General features: G+C 36.8%; 1 protein-coding gene across 1 annotated transcript in view; it reads right to left on the bottom strand.

Moving 5' to 3' along the window:
- The window catches only part of mast1a (microtubule associated serine/threonine kinase 1a), a 49,558-nt gene that overhangs the window by 17,590 nt on the left and 11,686 nt on the right, over nt 1-20,282 (bottom strand). The window contains 12 exon segments of the mRNA XM_056771480.1: nt 447-585; nt 936-1,144; nt 1,357-1,433; nt 1,706-1,773; nt 3,379-3,511; nt 3,854-3,955; nt 4,036-4,245; nt 4,472-4,547; nt 4,828-4,985; nt 6,973-7,045; nt 9,223-9,298; nt 9,396-9,484. Coding sequence (XP_056627458.1) covers nt 447-585; nt 936-1,144; nt 1,357-1,433; nt 1,706-1,773; nt 3,379-3,511; nt 3,854-3,955; nt 4,036-4,245; nt 4,472-4,547; nt 4,828-4,985; nt 6,973-7,045; nt 9,223-9,298; nt 9,396-9,484 — 1,410 coding nt within the window.

The following is a 20,282-nucleotide window of genomic DNA, read 5'->3' as shown; positions in this document are numbered from 1 at the left end:
TGAATACTGGAGATGATTTGCATAGAGATTGCGTTCACAGATTTAGACATGATTTATGCATGACAGAGGAGAGATTTTTTCGAATGAATCATCCAGAGCTACAAATCGTTCAATTAAAATAACTTTTAAACACGTTTAAGACTCGTTTGCAACAAAGATGATAACAATAAAGAAATCTACAAATTTGAATCCAAACCACATTTTAAATGCCTGAGCCCCTTGATAAATTTTGATTGGCTGACATTGTGTCATCGTTTAATCACTTGTTCCTCTTTATTCCTGTTGTTAGTTGGTGTGGACTATGCTATTTTCTGAAATTTAGAATTTTTTTTGTTATCTTTCGGATTTATTCACTGTGAGAAAAAATAATTGTGACGAATTTAAATCCATACAGGTTAAAACTACTAGTAGGTAAATTGTAGTTAAGGCCTTTATATCTTACTCACTTGTCTGGTTTGAGATCCCGATGTACGATGCCATAATTATGAATGTATTCAAGCGCCAACACCGTCTCGGCAAAATACATCCGGGCCATCTCCACAGGCAGAGCTCCGATGTTCTTCAGAAGGGTCGCACAGTCGCCTCCTGAAGGAGAGGAATGAAAGTTTTGGCTCAGTGCATTCATCATCAAAATCTGAAGCATCATCTTCTTCTACGTTTTGTGAAGCTATAGTTCCCTGTACATTATTCTCTTTGCATAAATGTAGCTTAATCTAGCCCAAGGACGGAACAGGAAAATTTGTGAAAACATAGTTTCAATAGATGGACTTTCAGGACTGGGGAGGTGCTGTGAAGTACATCATGAATTTAATCTAAGAAGACCAAGGTCAATGTGATTCATTATAATATGAAATAATTTACATCATTCCTAAATCACAAACGTACTGTACAACAGCTGATGACTGCGGAGATTAAGTGTGCACACGACATCTTACCCTCCACGTACTCAATAACCATGCACAGGTGCCGGCGTGTCTCGAATGAGCAGAACATGCTGACCACGAAGGGATTCTCTGCGAAGGTCAGGATGTCCCGCTCCACAAACGCTTGCTGGATCTGGTTCCGCAGGATCAGGTTCTGCTTGTTGATCTTCTTCATGGCGAAGCGCTGCCGTGTCTCTCTGTGTCTGACCAGATATACCGCTCTGCAATGAGGAAGTAGAATTATACTGGAATTAAATGCATTAAACTGTTTCTGATAATGCATGTCATTGCCTAATATGTTTCCATACATATAACATTCTGCTGAAAAAACAAATAACATGGGCTATTTCCAGAAATATTATGAATCTAAAACAAAAAAAGAATACGTATATATGGGTAAGAATAATGTTTTACTATAAGTGTGTGTTCTCACCCATACGCTCCATTGCTGATGAGTTTGATAGTTTGGAAGTCTGATTCACATGGAGGTTTCATGGCTTTGAGCTTCCCCTGAGATGAAACCAGAGAAAAGTGGGATTTTATACAGTGGTGAAGTTGACCGGGGCATAATTTCACTTGGTTACATCAAACACTTCCATCCCGAATCACTGCTGCTGGAATAATTACTCCAGCCGAGAAGTGAGTCCTTAATTAAGACTATGCTTCTGTTTTAGAAAATTGCATTTTATAATAAAGTTTGTTATAATCACATGATTTCCTTAAAAAGTTTCGGCATAACAAAAGCATACACATCACTATTCCAGAATTCCACACACACTCACTTCTGCGGAGTCATCAGTTTCAGGAGTGTGTGGTCCCTCGCTGTCATAACTCTCCAAATTCACCATATCTACAAGAAAATATTATATTTGGTATAAAAATATTTAAATTAATATACAATAAACAGGCATTGTAAAACCATAGAGAGGGACTTTTACTATAAAGAGTAAAAAATATATTTGTTGTTTTCTACAGTACGTGTGATGTTGTTTACATAGGATTTTATAGTACATGTGCAAATTAGACGTCACAGGTTGATCCATGGTACCAATTACAAAACATATTTATACGTTTGCATTTATGTAATGTACATAAAATACCTATGACTACAATACAAGCGGTTAACAAGAAAAACATAAAAAACGCACAAAATACACATTTAAATCTGTACCAACTATTTTTGTTATTATTATTAAGTTAATAGTTGTTGTAATCTTTATACAGTACCGTTGCTTGTTTTAAAGTCACTATGTTTTATTTGAAAAAAGTGTGTTTTGTATTGTACACCATATTAATAACAAAAAATGTGTCTACAATTTTTTTTAGGGCCCTGTGAGTACTCTAAAGAGAAAAAACTGAAGCATTGCTGGTCTAAATATAATTTTAAAAAAAAAACTTGAGGAAAAACATTAAAATAAAGAAAACACAAACAGAATGAAGAGTCAGATTTATCTTTACTAGCTGAATTCAGTGTAATGACATTTGGGATTATAAACTAACTCTCTGGGCATCCTGTTCAGTCAGGAAATAGAACAAATAAAGTGAAGTGACTCAAACGTGTCAAAGCAATTTCACACCGGATTTGACGAATCCTAGCAAATGGGTCTCCCAAGTGACGCTCAAGCCGAACTACTCACATGATAAATAATTTCCGTCTAAAATCTGCGAACTGAAAAATGATGTACTGGATTTAAATAAGACAACATTACTCTTATAGCATGCCTTAACCAACAGTTATTGTCAGGGGAATTCTGCGCTAAACTCTGCGACAAAAACGCTCAATGAATTTAGGAGAATTCTGAAAAAAGTTTCCTCACAATATAATTTAGTTTATAAAAAAACGAATGTGTTTGAACTCGGGTGCCATGCATAATGTATCAAAAAACGTTGATCGCATATAATTTACGTCATAAATTCTCCAAAATAAATCGCCATTTAGATTTAAACATGGTAAAATAAGGTAAATGGCGCTGAGAGGAAAAAAACAATGTAATCGCCAATCCAAACACTTCATGTAGTCTTATCATTAATGCTTTATGTACAACTTCCATTATACAAATTTATATTGACGTAAAATAAAAATGCTTCAGAACGGCATTACATTAGCTCACTCAGACCAGCCAGCACAAATCAGAGCATTTTCTAGAAAATCAGTCAGTGTTTTGTTGCCTGTAGCTGTGCAGTGAGGGCAGAGAATAGACGAGTGGTTTGCTAAAGTATGTCTTTATAAAAAGAGTCGCCAGGTTCACAGCAGCGCTAACACCTTTCCCTGCATTCCTGGCAGGAATACAAAACTCCCGACCGCTCGTGTACCCTCTTAACCTGTTTCATAATCTCAACACAAGTTTCTCAGTGTGACCTACATTTCCCTGCCTTCATCTCTCTGACTCGTTCTAGTCTGGTTCCCTATGGAGACAAACACGTGAGTTTTTTTTTTAAATTTTGTTTCTCGCACCTTCCAGCGGATCTCTGGTCAATCCGAGCTGACTGATGATGTATCGTGGGATGTCCGCTTTCATTAACTGTCCTTCTTTAGCATGGTCTTCAGCAGCCTCCAGCAGATGGTAGAATTCCTCCGGGTTGAACTCCTGAACACAAAGATTGAGGTACATTATTACACAGTTCGGTGGAATGCGTGATTCTGATTGGTCAATCGTGGCATTCTGCAAAGATTTTTTAATAGCTGCCACCTTAAAATTCTTTCCATCTTAAAAGAAATGTCCCAGCATGTTCACACCTCTGATCTATTTGATAATACCGGCCCGGGTTTTGTTACACTAAAGCCTTTCAGCACACTGCACTTTCTTCTTTTGACCCTCGGTGGCCCCATCAGCTAGTTGCCGTGGCGACCATACAACGTAGGAGGAGAAGCGACCAAGCCCAGTGGCAGTCGCTACAAGTCGCGCGTGTGTGTGTTTATGGACTCTCACCAGGCATTCAAGCAGCCGGGCGGGACGAGAGATGATGATGAAGAGTTTCTTCACCAGCTCTGTGATGAAGGTCAGCTCTGTACTTTCTGATCGCTCATAAGCCTGATGGGTAAAGAAAGCGATGAGACACATTCACTGACTGCAAGTTTCTAAAACTATGTTTCATTTTCACACGTGCTCACATCATCCAGAAGCCTCTCCAGGTTCTCCTGCAGCTCATAGAAGTAAACGGTGGTGATGAGGCCCTCGCGAGATTTGGTCAGGCAGTTTCGGGACAGCTCGGCGATCTGGTGGTGAATGAAACTGAGGACCCCGTCGGCCAACGGCAGCACGTTCTCGGGCGAGTACGTCTCGATGAAATCAGCCAAGCGCTCCTCCATCTGAGCCGTGGCCTGGAAACAGTTGAAATGCCATTGAATGGGGTTTCGTGGTCACAAAATTATAGACAGGTGCAGAGTCATAAAAAGGCCAGTGGAAACGAGTAAATTCAGATAAAATATATTTGTTAGCATACAGAAAGTTTCTGTTAGGTTGTGGGTTAGGTTGCTTTTTTATAACTGGCTGTATATAAAAACAGCAGACATCTATACTGTAGTTAAAAGCGTGTGTGTCTCTGACCTTAGGGAACCGCTCCTTATAAACATGGTTCATCATAACAATCTCATTGTCATAGCAGGAAGGCGAGCGCCCGGGGCTATACAGAGACAAAGAAGAAAGTCAAAAGAAGAGGGAGTGAAGATGTACTGTATGTACAGGTATGAAGCTCAGGTAAGCATAACAGCAGAAGAAAGTCAGCGTGTGTAGAGAGGGCTTTTTGCAGCTTTTGCCAGAGGGGAACTGCCTGGCCGGGGGGGCTGCTTTAGAATTTAGAATTCATACTTGTATTCAATGTGTCTCATGTACAGCTGCTTTGTAACAATGAAAATTGTAAAAAGCGCTATATAAATAAAGTTGAGTTGAGTTGAGTAGAGTACCTGAGACTGCGAGAGCGCGGCCGAACATGCGGCGACCGCCGTCCATCATCATCGGTGATGCTCTCTGTGCTGCCGAAGTGTTTGGACAGAAAGTGCAGCTCGTCCAGCGTGGGCTGAAAGGGCAACTGATGCAGCCGCTCCTGAGACGAGCTGGAAGACTGATGAACAAAAACAATTTACGTCATACATGTTTATACACCGCCATAGATTGTATACATTCTCATTCATTCGTGACACAAGGGATGAAAAATTCAATTCATATTTTTTCCCGTAATGACTAGATGTTATCTATGTTCGTCTAAAAAGTCTACTTTGTATTAATAGTGATTTAACGTAACTCATTTGTGACCAAAATTTTAAGTTGCACCAAAACTGAAAACTCTTTTGTGTGAACTATTCTTTAAGATTTCTCCAAGACGTGGTCTTAAAGGAACAGTTCATCCAAAAATAAAGAATTGTGTCATTATTTACTCACCCTCAAGTTGTTACAAATCTACATACATGTCTTTGTTCTGATGAACACAAAGAAAGATATTTGAAAGAATCCTTATAACCAAACAGTTCCTGGCCACCATTGAACACCATTGTTGAAAAATGGCTTTATAAATGTGCTTGTTCTGTAGGATGTAGGAAAGCAAACAGTTCTGCTGCACTTTTGACTACAATCGTCATTTTTCCTGCTATGGTGTAAATGGTGGCAAAACACTGTATGTCTCTGTGTTCATCAGAACAAAGACATTTTTACAGATTTGAAACAACCCGAGGGTGAGGGAAATGTTTTTTATGCCTAAATCACAGCATTGTCACACATTAAGAGCAAAAGGCAGTCAGTTTTTTACACAGTTTTCTCAAGTGGTTCATATTAAAAAGGTCATGATGCCCTCGATCTGTCTAAATTAAATGTATGTGTTTCTACAGTCATCCAAGCCAGACTAAATATAAATGTGAATAAAGATTACTAACCTAAATAAGCTAAAAAACTTGAGTGAACTGTAAAATTAAGTTGTGTAAAACAGTGGTAATGATTCTGGCCGCCTTTTAGGAATCCCTTGTATTTGAGATTAAATGCTTTTGGCTTTCGTTACAAAAATCTAACTATAAAGTCATTAAGATGCAGATGGGAACAGATTCTCTCTCTCACCATCACTGACCAAAGCATACACACTACAATCTCTGCAATGGTTCATCATTTTAGGTGTATATATGTCTACTATTGGGCTCTCAAATTTACGTATTAGGTTGGAGAATGACTATTGTCACATAAATGAAACTTAATATTCAAACTGTGTTTACATTTAGACAGGAAGTTGGAGGAGGGGCATAACAAAAGGCGTGTCCTTTTTTATGTTGCTTTTAGCCAAAAGACCCCATGATATAAAATGAAAAATGTTACATTTTTATGCATTTGGCAGTAGTTTATCCAAATGTTTTAAATTGCCTGACAAGCATTTAGTCTTTTGTGTGAGTTTACACATCCGGTATAACTTTTGTTTTGTTTCTTGAGCAGCTGCCGACATAGATATTTAACCAGTTAGCAGAGAATGCAAAGGGCTAAGAGAGAAAATGAAGGGATATTGATATTGATTTCGATAAAATGCAAAAACTGAAATATTTATAAACATGGTAATGTAACTCCACTGAGATATCTATATTCATGAGAATGGGAATTCGAGCTCATTAGCTCAGTGCTTGCAAAAATAAACATTTTAGAAGCTTCAGAAGCTGTTTGTTTTTGTTTGATCTAGAAAAAAAAACAGGTGGCAAGATTTACAACGAAAACAACTAAATAAACAGAAATACATTTACACTAAATAATACATTTTATACTATTATTACAGTAAATCGAAATGATTTTTGCAAAAGGTTCTTGTATATATTGCCAAAATGGGCATTAACCTATATATTTGACCTATTCTGACTTTGTGACTTCAATGGTCCTTTATTCTGATTCATTCTATTTTAACTTGATTCAGCTTGTCTTTCATTTGGACTCTTTTCATTTTATGGATGCCTGCAGCTTCTGAGACACAAAGTGAGTGTCTTAAGAAACGGTTGTGGTCTAGTTCGTTTCAACCAAACAATTCCATTCCATGTCAGTGTTGAAGATGGAGAGATAATCTATAGATTAGCCCACTTCTTCTGTACCGTTGAGCTTGGTGTGTTGGTTCCATATCCAGAAGAAGGAAGAGAGGCCAGAGACCAGCGCCTGCCATCAGCCCTATAGTGAGAGAAAGACACACAGAAAGAGAGATGATCATACATGAGCAAAAGTGAACATCAGCATATTGCAGTGGCATCCACCGGCAGGGGGCTAATGGGACCATGCTGACCAGCCAAAACACAACCTGGTGACAAACACCATAAGATTGTGGCAAGACTACATGCGTTTGATACCAATGACGGACATTAATGGTGTAATGTTAAATGCGACTATTTTATATCCTAACTGGAGTTATAACAGATTTCTGAGCGGAGAGTTTTTAAGTCCTTTTCACAAGGTACCATTGTTTAATGTGGCAGCGGGTTGCTAAGCAACCAGCAGATTTCTGCACTGTTTAGTGTCGATTTCAGAGAGGGCTTCATTCCCAGTAGGGTCTTTAAAACTTTCATCCTACACAATTAAAGAGTACCAGCACGCTAAAAACCAAAGATCTACTTAAAAGACAAATAATATTTTGTACACACTTATTGTTTTAGTGATTCATTCTCATCCCATTTAACTCAAAGTAGAAACTCTGGTAAAAATATTTTATTTTCCCATACCTATATAAATTTCCATAGCAAAGATGCAAAATGGTGACTATCAATAGGAGCGACAATAGTGTTTGTGTGTAATTATGAAAAACATTTTAACTTTATTTTAATTCTAAAGCAGCTTTGCAGAAATAAAAAAAAATGTAGTACAACAAATTACTTCTATAAATATAACATTAAATATTTTAGTGCTATTTTTTACAAAAACATCCCTATATAGAGAGAGAAATAGAAACAGGCAGAAAATAATAACATTATTAATAAAAAACATTTTTGTCATGTAAATCATATATGAACGATATACAGTACATAAAACATAAAAAGATATAAAGTATATAAATAACGTCTTAGCTTTAGTAATAGAAGGACATTAAGATTCAAAACACTAAAATTAAATAACGCTAAACTTGTCTAAAAAAATATATATTAATATATTGCGTGTAAACATATGTATTTAAATAAATATAAATGTAACATAATTTACAGTATATAAATAACTTCCAGCTTTAGTAAGGGACATAATTGTTCAAAGCACTTGAATAAATGAACTGTAAGCTTGTCAACCTGATCCATCCATCTGTATTCTGAGACGTACTGCCGCAATGAACTTAACTGTATGTTCTCTGTCAAGGGCTATATTTTATTCCTTGTGTTTTCCGTGAGGCGGTAGCATGCACTATACAATTGATGATACACGTTGTACAACAATCTCAAGCTCAAGATTTATATTAGCTAAATCCAATATTAGCCCTCGCAGGACACGGGTGCGTCAGACAGGAAAGAACACATTGATCGATCCAGTATCTCTCCTTTACACTCGTCTTTTAGACAAAAGACCAGGTGACGGCCTGTCGATCTCAGAGGGAAGATAGGGAGATGTGTGAGTTAGCCATCTGGAGAATCTCATTCTTCTGTTTTATAAACAGCTAGATTTAGCATCACCAAACCTCAATGAATCTGTTTACATCCATTAATCCTGCCTTAATACAAAATATGTGTGAAGATACATCTTTTAACAAAGACAAACATTTTGTTCACATCTAATTTAATTTTTAATCCGATTAGTGTAACTGACTGTCTGCACTTACATACAGCAAGTTTTGCAGTCTGATCTGTTTGTCCAGATAACTAAATGAACCACTTGAAAAGGATTTGGACGGTTCAAATCAATACCAATATCTAAAATTATGATTCTTTAGGATTATATATAAAGTATGTTTTCATTTTATTGCTGTATACCAGGGGTTCTCAATCTTTTTGACTCCAAGACCCCCCACTGTAGTCTACAATATTCATAGGCCCCCATCGCACTTACAAAGCTCACAATCTCTACCCAATAAAGTTTTTTATAGCTGGACAATAACTGGAAAAAAAATATTAATAATAAAAATGGTAAAATAATAGGAAGTATCTTGGTTTTTATTTTTGTTAATGTATTTTAATGCTTGTTTCAATTTGAAATAACATCTTGAGGCACCCTTGGAAGTAAGCTGAGACACCCCCTGTGGGTCACGGGCCCCCTGTTGACAACCACTGCTCTGTGGATTTAAATATAGATATGACAAAAACGTGTTTTGTAGTCTCAAAATACTGTATCCAAAGAAATAAGTTGAAAAGCCAACTGGCTGGTTGTTTGTTTACCTTCTGGAAGATGCAAAGGAGAAATGGGCTGGAGCGCTGGGCGAAAACGTCCTGGGACTGTCCAACGGACTGCTTCCTGTTAGCATTGTGAATGACAGACACACATGGAGTTAGTAACTCATGTGAAGTATTTCTCATAGATGCAGGTCATGTGATTTTTAAAGAAGAATTACCTATGTGTCCTGGTAGAGGAGAATGCGGGCGTGGTAGGGTGGGAGATGTGCTGGTTAGGATCAGACTCTTCCTGTTACTGGTGCGACAACTGAAAAACAAACAAACACACAACTATTATACACTCCTGGGGGTATAAGGATGAGCGTGTATGGTCAATTAAAAGTATTTTAGTTTTTGAATAGGAATCTAAAATCTCTAAATGAATAAATCTTAAAATCAAATTAGATATGCAGAATTATGTCATAAAATCATGAATTTAATGTGACCTAACAAGTCACCAGTATCCTGATCCATCTTTAGCTCAAAATTCAATAAATTCCTTTCGACCTCTGAAAACCGCTGAGTCACATGGGAAATAAAGTTACAGCGAGTAAAGCTGGACACAAGGACGTAAAACGAGATGCTGCCACAGCAACAACGCCGACAGCCTCCAAAAGAAAAATCAGCCCTGTCATTGGCCATTTACACCTTCATCACATCCAATGAAACACAAACTCCCTGAAACGTCCAATAACCTCATTTCCTGACATGATGCAATAAACTGAAAGTTCATTTCCATATAATTTGAAGAATAAATTGAGGACTATTTATATAGTTTGTTCATCACACCTGATCACACGTATTTATTTGTGTGTGTGTGTGTGTGTTTGTGCATTCTTTCCTGTGTGAGTATTGATGGAAATCTTGAGGGATTTATGTGTCACACCGTTCTCGGTCTGGTTTGATACTTTTTCTGTGGTGTCTCCCCCACTAGCTTTGCTCTTATCTGATTCTTGTAGTAACTGAGTCTAAATATGATCTATAGACTCCTGTTTTAAAGTATGTGTGCACTGCAGAGAATATAGAAGCTCAAATCACATGAGACCTGTCAATACTATATCTGAGGAGCATTTTACACAAAAAAAGTTTTCTTAAACAAAATGAGGCCTGTTTATAGACCATCATGGATTCTGTATTGATGACAGTATTATTAATAAATCACAATTTCTTGTGAACCTACATCAAATACGCACACACACATATATGTTTTATTATCTCCGTCTGCACAGTCCATAGGCATAATGAGTAACTGTATATTTTATCCGCTGCCCCTAACCCAACCCCTAAACCTAAAGTTCATAGAAAACTTTTAGCATTTTTTAATTTTCTAAATTATCGTTCTGTACAGTTTATAAGCTTTGGTGCCCGTGGAGACCTCAATTTTGTTCCCAACAGTGACACGGGTCCCCATGAGTTCATTCAGTGCATTCAGGTTTAGGTCAAACCAAGTCCACACACACACAAGTCTAACTGTTATCTTTCTTTACAAAGATATTCAAAACTGAATTACCACAAATATTACTCAATTCTATACAATATAAACAGTTCACAGCATACACATTTACTGTTGATATGATACTGGTTATTAGAATCCACCATCACCCTATAAATCGCTTTATCCTCATGAAAGAAATATACATGGTAATATACTGGAACATATGAAATAATAAAATTTCCTACATTGGAACCAATCACATATATTTTCAATATACTGTGTAGGTAACAGCAATACCTGTATTGTTTAATATATATTGTATACTGTACCTTATAGGTCACACTTTATTTTAAGGTCCAATTCTAGCAATTAACAAATCATTAACAAATCTTCAGCTTTAATCCTCCTAGTCACATGGCTTGGTAAAGGGTAGCAGTAACCTACTGTATAGTGTGTTAACAGAATGTTAACTGTGCTTTGAATAAAAGCGTCTGCCAAATTAATGAAAATGTAATGTAATGACAGGGCAAGTCCTGTAACTGTTTGGCTTTTAGCAATAAACAGTAACAATGGCGTCAACTTCACTTTATCAGTAAAAACATGCGGATCGATCGTAGAGTAACGGTGGTCTATAAGCGCATGAGCAAACTTCAATCTTTGTTAAAGATTGCCATTTTTATTTTCCTACTATGGCGAGGGGAATGACACAGGACCGAATGGGATCAGACCGGTTATATTAATCAACACTAATAAAAGCGGCGTTAGTTTTGCTTTTTTATATTGGACCCGAGTTATATAATAAAACAAGTAGATTGACCAGGAGACATTTGCAAGCAGGACATCAATGGACATTTCATAGAAGTGTTTAAGAGGTAAGATACTAAAGTGTTAACATATAACAATGTTTTGTTCTATATATTTTTAAACATATATTAAATTATTTAATATTTTACAGTTAAAATATAGAAAATAACATAATTTGCACAATAAAGGCTTCCACAAAACATTTATATCTCACCAAAGATATAGCTTCATATCAGAACAGAGAGAGAGAGAGCAATGAAATATTTAGCAGAAGTGCATTAGTATCGGTCTCCAGGAAGTAGTAACTAATGTTCTCCTTCAAACCTCTTACGAGACAGAGAGAGTGAGACAGGAGACAAGCTGAGAAAGGGCATCTAATTGTCCTGAAGCCTCTTGTTCTGTGGGTCTCTCTGTTACACACATTACTCTATAACACACTACAAAGGGCCAAATTCATATTTTCATAAGCCCTCTGCCTAGATGTCACAGACCTTATTTTTATACGTTTGACCTCTTCGGTGTCTCTCAACCTGTATCTGACTCCCTGTCTCTCATATTTCATCCATTCTTGCCAGTCTGCCTCTCTCCCATCTTTCATGTGTGTCTCTAACTCTTTCTGACTCTCACTCAATGACCTTGGTAAGGACGACTGATTATAATGTCTATTTTAATCACATTTTTTCTTTAAAACACAAATTAACCTCTCGAGTCTAATAAAGTCTAATGTGAAATGTACATGATTGTCACAATGAGAAAAGTGAATTCATAGTGATGCACAATAAATTATTGACCATATCGGTATCGGCCGATAAATTGTCATTTTTAATGTTATAGGCATCAGCTGAAATTAAGATTAAGGCCGATATGTTATAGCCGATAAATCATAAATAATGTTGTCTTCTTCAGCTACACGCTGCTCACAGTACTGTCTTTCTGTCGTGATCATTCACTTGCTATTCAGTGCTATTAGTAAAACATTGTTGATGTTGGTTCAGTATTTAGACACAGTATTTATGAATGTGTAAATTGAGACCTGTTAGACATGTGGCTATTAAGAACATTTTCTGGGTCGCTCTGGAAGAACATCTATCATTTGTTTATTAAATAAAAAATATACCAGAAAAGTTTGAAGGTTAAAGAATTGCTTGGTACATGATTTTAAGGGGAAAGAATGGAACTATTGGTGACCTTGTTTTCTGCAGTGAATGTTTTCAAATAAAAGCACTTTTTGCATTTTGTCTCAGTCTTAGCGAATTTTGCATTAATATTTAAATACTGTATATCGACAAATATATCGGTTATCGGCTTTCAATGCCAAAGAAGTATCGGTTATCGTTATCGGCCAAAATGAACATATCGGTGCATCCCTATGAATTCCCTCTGAATCTGTTCTTTCTGGTTTTGTAGATCATCTAAAAGCTGAACACCTAATGCATTTCATATTCACCAACATTAGCTTCTGACATTTTGTCATCTAGTAGTGAAGAATGTTAGGATTGAAAAACATGTACAGAGCATCTCCTACATGAGATAAGATGTGACAAAATGTGTTCACACTCTGAATCAAAGTCTGACTGACAGGCAGACCTCATTTCCACAGTTTCTGATGTAGAAACGTTTAATAGTCTGGTGTTATAGTCAAGAGAACAAACAAGCGTGTGTGTTTTTGTGTGAGTGTGTGTCGCTGTGCATATGCTTGATCCCTGCTGGCTCTTGGCTCTATCCTAAGAGTGCCATAAATTACGGACAACCAAGCTGCACATACAAGCACATGAGACACCCGTTGAGAAAAACAAACCCCACTGATGCTTCAGATCCTCTAATCCTGGCAATCACAGACCGACAACAAAATACAAGACTATATACGCAGAACTGACACTTACATCAACATTCAACCAATTTAGTATCGGTTTATAAAAAAGGCTTAAAAGCCACTTCCGGTTTGTATTTTATTGATGACAGTAGCCAAAGGGAGTCCTTATTCACTTTGATTATTATGCAAGAGAGCAGTTAATATCTTCTTTCAAAATTCACATTCAGAGAGCGATGTGCTTATTTAATTTTTAGTGTGAACTGTTCCTTTAAGCAATAACATGACAAGATGTAAGATTCACAACGGGTCCTCAGTAGTGAACTCAAGCACTTGTTACTATAGCAACCGTTTGAGTAAAAATGTAAAGCGTTGCGCCATTTGCCAACTAAACATTTTGCATCCCATATGGCTGATAACCTGTGAACGGCTCATTTTGAAAATAAGAGCTGAGGTTTAACTTCTGAGTGTTAGTCATTGAAGGAGGAATTACTGTACACACCTTACAACATTATATCTATTAAAAATAAAGGGAAAAGCCATCATGATAGCCAGTGCAAACACACCCAGTCGGAAAAAAAACATTACGGCTCATTACTGTAACGTAAAATACAATACGTTATTAAATGTGTCTAACTAGAATCACTTTTGAATAATAGTAATTACAAAAACAAAATTAAAAAATTAAATTAAAGAAAAATACATTATGAAGCAGTGATAATTTGGAAGAAAAAATATTAAAAATGATTCTAGATTTATCTGTATTTGTATTTATTTTTAATTCTTTTTCATTTAGATTTGGGGTGATGTGGATGATGGACAGTTTTGTGGGATTTTTCCAAGAAAAGCAAATACAATAAATGGAAATGTGAGAGTTGTGTGTTCAGTGAACCATTGAGCAGACTGAGGCTCAGTGACATTCTGAAATGTATATATTCAGAGATTAAGAAAAGGAAAAAATCCTGACAAAAGAAACCACATGGGCGACGAAAAAATGAATAAATCAAGAAAAGGCATTAGGTTTCAGAGAACGAAGTAATATATTTAAATAGCTTTTGCTCTTCTCAGTTGAATTCTCCTGCCCTGACACACACACACACACAAATCAAACTCAGCTAATCTTCCTGCAACATTAAAAATGTGTAGGTCATGGAAGGGCCAGTGGTTGCCATGAAGACTAAGACCAATCACAACTACAACCTGCTTAGACTCTCAAAGAACACAAAGAAACAAAGTCACACAGCGACTCAGTCAATGAACACAAATACAGCAGGGATTAATGGGGTAGTTCTCCCAAAATAGAAAAATCAGTCATCATTCATCCACTCTCATCTCATTCAAAACCTGTGTATGACTTTCTTCTGAGGAACATGAAAGAAAATATTTTGAGATTTTTCTCAGTGGTTTTGTGTCCATACAATGGAAGTCAACGGGGGCCAGTGTTGTTTGCCTCCCCATGTTCTTCAAAATATCTTCTTTTGTGTTTTTCAAAAGAAAGAATGTCAAACAGGTTTGGAATGACAAACACATCAAAGAGCACACATATTGCCATTTTCTAGTCTATGAACAAACAAATAAAGTGAAACAAATCTGGGTGTCTGTGCATACAAATCCAGCTTTATTGATTGGTGGTCTGGATAATCCAGACTGATTGGTGTGGTGACGTAAGGTCATGTGACTTTGGGTCATCATGTGTCGCAAACAGAACGCCTACCATCATTACTGGATTACGGTTTACAGGTGGTTGGATATTATATACAGTGTATAGATAGAGATGGCGGGGATTTTACCTTACCAGTTTGAGCCTGAGTCTTACGAAGAAACATCCAAAGGCGATAGTAGATAATAGATAGAAGATAATAGATTGAACACTTAAATTAGCCGAGTTCATAGCTAGATAAACAAACTGTAAATAAATAACACAACCGTTAGTTCAATGATTCTCAAACGTTTTTGGCTTAAGTAGTAACCCTAACTTAAGTTAAGTTATATCTAAAGTCATTAATTCATTTTTATGCATCTCTGTGTAGTCCTAATTTCATATATAAATACTTTTATCATAATTTATTGATTTTCATTATTTATTCCTAAATGTCAGTTTCTCTCCCGTACCCCCTGCAGTACCCCAGCGTACCCCCATTTGAGAACCACTGCGTTAGCTAAACAAAGACATAAGTTACACAAATATTTCGTGAAGTTACAAAAATAAATAGTCAAACTTACAGGTTGTGATTCGCTGGAGCAGATAGGTCCAAATAAAGTTGGTATTGCCCCCTCTTTCAAGGATAGCCGTTTAACATGTTCTTCGGTGGAATGACGTGCGCTCAGTAATACTCCTTTGGTGTCATTTGAAAAATAAATTGTAACCATTGTTTCCTCAGAAGTTCTTCCTTTGGTAGTTTAAATAAGATGGACTTTCTGGATTCTAGGTTCTAGACATTATGCAAACGCATCACAAACGAGCGACAGTGTTTGGGGGAGGAGTGTGAAGTTCACGGCAGTCCCAGCAAAATGTAGGCAAGGACTATTTGTAGTGACGTAGATACACGGCGGTTAGAAACTGGGACTAGGTCATGTCTCGTTTGCGTGATTCAGAGTCGACTGACTCTTTATCATCCAATAACTTTGTTATTCATTCACCTTCGGATTTACAACTTGCCAGACTGCTTACTTTAAAACACGGCAATATAACACACTGCATGAAATGTAATTTTCCTAATCTAATGTTACTTACTCTTTAAATAAAATATTAATTGTTATTTTATAAGACATAAGCCAAACACAAAACCGAAGGTAACTGGGGATCAGGCGTGCGGGCGTCCGATGAAACGGCCTATAGGCAATTGGATGTCAGTACTACAGCTAATAGTGGTGTGCGCACAGATTGAAAAAAGATAAGAAAAGGTAAAAGAATAGATGAATGTGTGAAGATGAATGGCCCAAAGGAGATGGTTAAAAATGAGGTGAAAGGGATAAATATAGACTCCAGGGGCACAGTTTACAAGTTGCGTCTTTTTTTCTAATGGATGGTGACAGCGAGGAATGTAGGATCAAAAGATTTTTTTATGCCATTTTATGCCTTTATTAGTACAGTGATTGGTAGAGAGCACAGGAAGCGAAGAGGATGAGAGAGAGGGGGTGGGGTCAGAAAAGGACCACGAGCTGGGATTTAAACTCGGGTCCCCCGGGACACAGCGGCGCCATATGTCGGAGCACTACCCACTCGACCATCGACTCCGACGGATCAAAAGAGTTTTAATATAAGGTGACCAAATGCCCTGGTTTACTTATCAGTCTGTAAGGTGCTTCCTCAATTCACCAAAAACTGTAAGCATTACCAAGTTTTTATCTGTTGGTATAAAAATGATCAAGAAAGATTTCTACTGTAGTTATTATGTCTACAGTTTCTCTAAGACAGTTTTGAAAAAAAGAGAACATATGAATACAATTTATTGGTACCCCTGCATCACAGATGAGAAAACAAGTATCTAATATTTCACAAAGGTCACAATGTGTACTTATATGTGCCATGACATCAAAGTCCGCAACAAAACATAATTTCGACATTCTATGACTTGTCTGACTTGACCTATTTGCTATGCAGTGAACAGGATGAAAGTCATTCAGAGATCTAAATTCTCCAAGACGGACCAAAGCAGAAAATCCTTCAATTTTAGCTAACTTAGCAGTCTTCAAACGGCATTGGCATACTGAGCAGTACTGTGGTCCATTTCAGCTAGTGTACAATTGAATTCAGCAAGTGAGCCGTCTTCATTTTCTGACATCTATAAGCGTCACAAGGTTTATGGGACTTTAATCAGCTGTATTTCAGAGCATTCTCTCTTCCTGCACTGATTCAATCCAGTTCTCTCCCAACGCTGTCAGACACAAAACACATCATGTCAGACTAAAGGGATGCCGTTTAATCTTGTTTTCAAACTGTTTGTGGCACATCTTCCACACACCAATTGCTCTGTGAAAATCGAATCCGGATAAACCTGATCATGATTGGATTTAATGGATTTAGCTTACATTTAGCAATCAGCCACCATTAACATCAATAATTGTTTGCGTAAGCAGAGACTATGGACAGTGCGGACATTATTTCAGCGATGTCTTAGCCTACGGTGAGCAAACTGATAATAAAGATAGTAAATTCAAAGATAAATCCTACTGGAATATCCAATTTACAGTACTGCATATTTACATATTTACAGTACTTACATATTCCTTTAACTTTCTTTATTTTAAAGTCCCCCTGTAGGGGTTAACCTAACCCTTTAAAAGTCATCTTTGATCATCAACACTAGTGAAAACAATTTCTTCACCCTATAAATACTTTGTTTAGTGTATGTGGATTCTTGAATATGCAAACTAGTCCACGACTCCACTCCATCACAACAGTTTAGACTACCTGATCCACTCAGCAAACTGTGTTATGTGAATGGTTACATGTTTGTTAGTACAAAATATTGAATCATATGTTACAGCATATCGCTATAGCGATTCTCGGGTGTGATTGACTTGTAGAGACATAATTTTCTCCAGCAAAATCTGTCATTTCCATTAGGTTTAATAGCAGTATTTACATTCATTGCCTCCAACAGGGCCGACTTCCAGATGAAGGGAAGTTGACAGTGACACCATTGTCACTGTTTATTGACCAGGAGACATTCGCAAGCAGGACTTCAAAGGACGTTTCATAGAAGTGTTTTAGAGGTATGCGCGCGCACACATACAATATCATTGTATTACACAGAACAGCTTTCACAGCCGATGTCACTGAAGCTGTTATTTGACCGTTGGTTATCTTAGAATGTGTGTAGCTGAATTCTTATTACCAGCTGTAGGACTGTGATGAAGTGAAAGTTAAGCGCGTAGCTCAGTGAAATGTTTAAAATCTCTGATAAACAAACACTACTCCTAAGGAAGCCCTCTCCCTTTTTTGTGCATTCCTTTGGGTGCAGGGTTATTCCAAAACTTGTAATAGTGACATCCTTTACCCGGGAAGTAAAGGGCTTTAGTCTGATTCCAGCCGTTTTCTGTAGTCATTGAAAAGCGAATTCCGTCAAGACATTATCTCGCTTGGATATAATTTATGCTCTAACAGCAACATTACACAATAAAATAAATTTGAAAATTGGCCTCACAGGAAATGGTACATTTAATGTCAGTACATGCATACTATAGATTGCATTTGTATGACAGCGGAGGGCGAGTTAACTTTCACTTTCACTTTTGCGTATTGCTTGTGTTACCTCATTGTCCGTCTTTTTAAAAAACTTTGTCTATGCTCCACATTGGCTTGACAGAATAATGCAGAAAGTAAATAAACCTGTGACAGAAATGACACATGCTGACGTGAAGTACATGGATGTAAGTCTTTCCGGACTTTTTAGTGTGGATGGGCAGTGTTTGGGAAACGCTTGAAAACGCTAGTGTGGACAAAGAGCGTTTTGAAAATGAAAACTCTGTTTTCAAATTACAACGCATGTATAGACAGAGTGTAAACATCTCAAGCGACTTGAATCGTCACATATTATAATCAATTTTCAACCGGCTCTGTGTGAATCCTTACATACCTAGAAAACAGGGGTGGTTTTTGAGACCGCGTTTTCTCAACCGAACATCAGTTTTATGAAGAAGAACTCAGCATGGTGTTGACTAATGAATTTGCACAAGCTTTGTTTTCAAGCATATTAAAAACACCAGACATATAAACAACATTAAAAACTTGATTTTTCAAGACAGGGTGACGTTAAATTGTTCCTAAATCTCTATTTGTTTGTGTCAAGATCTCAATAAATGTTTCTGAATGTTTATAAACAACAATGTTAATCCACGGTCCTTTTGTGACTGAGAATAGAATGAACTGAACAAATCTGATTCGCTGCTGTATGAGACTGTTTATGAATGAATCAGCCATGAATGAAGTCGACAGTGCTATGAACTGACTAAGGGTCAGTGACCTGAACTCTTTTGCACTCAGCATCGCAGAATAAACATCCACTTATACAAAAACATGGGTGGGAGATAATTGTCGCAGATCAACAGGTTTAAAAACTATAACGTCAAATGAGATCATGGCATAGAAAACCTTTTATCCTTTTACTGTTTTTTTGGCAGTGCTTTCATTTCCTGAGCTGAGATCTGGAGATGATTGCTGTAGGGTTATGAAGTCATGTCAGTGTAAGGTACAAGACATGGTGGAAGGATATATTAAAGTTATGTGATCTGAAGAGATATCTGATGTTATTTTATACAGTATATCTGATTTCACCATACGAGAGTTTTGTAATACTTTCTTTAATGCTTTCTATGTAACGTTAAAAAAAAGAAAATCTAAGAACTTAAACATATGCATATTCTTCAAAGTAAATCGTATTTTCAAAAAGTGCTGGATATTACCTAATAATATAAAGGTAATATATATAATATTTACTTTTCTGGGGTTTTTCTTTTTCATTGAGTCAAGCAAAAAAACATTACTCCCAATTTAATATTATGACTAATCCGCATCACCCAACGTGTTTCAGAAAAGATCTTTCACACCTCAGTCCGTACCAGTCTATTATACTTTCTGATGATAACTCACCCCCCGTTTTAAAACCACTGCATATTCTTTGATAAAATTAGCACTTTTGTTAACATTAACATAACTGTAAGTGGATTATTGGCATATTAAATTGTATCTAACTAAAAAACTTCACAAACTCTAATCTGAGTAAATGCTGACAGAATTTCCATTTTGGGGTGAAGTATCCCTTTAAGCATGAGAAGCCTGCATGTTTAACATTAAAAATAAGTCAGAATGCATGAAACACCGTTGCATCCCCCATTTAAAGTAATAGAAGTAAAACAATATAATTTAAGTAATATAAAATTTTAGCAGGGTGGGTTTGTGTAGAAATTGTATATCACATCTAATGATTTTATAGCTATGTTTTCACATGGATCACGAATTTGCATTGAAAATTGCCAGCTGATAAAACCGGTGCTTTGGGGGTTGTACCATCT

Source organism: Triplophysa dalaica, chromosome 2 (assembly GCF_015846415.1).
Source record: "Triplophysa dalaica isolate WHDGS20190420 chromosome 2, ASM1584641v1, whole genome shotgun sequence".
Classification (NCBI taxonomy): Eukaryota; Metazoa; Chordata; class Actinopteri; order Cypriniformes; family Nemacheilidae; genus Triplophysa; species Triplophysa dalaica.
The sequence above is the reverse complement of the archived record's forward strand: the minus strand, read 5'-3'. Positions and strand labels throughout refer to the sequence as shown.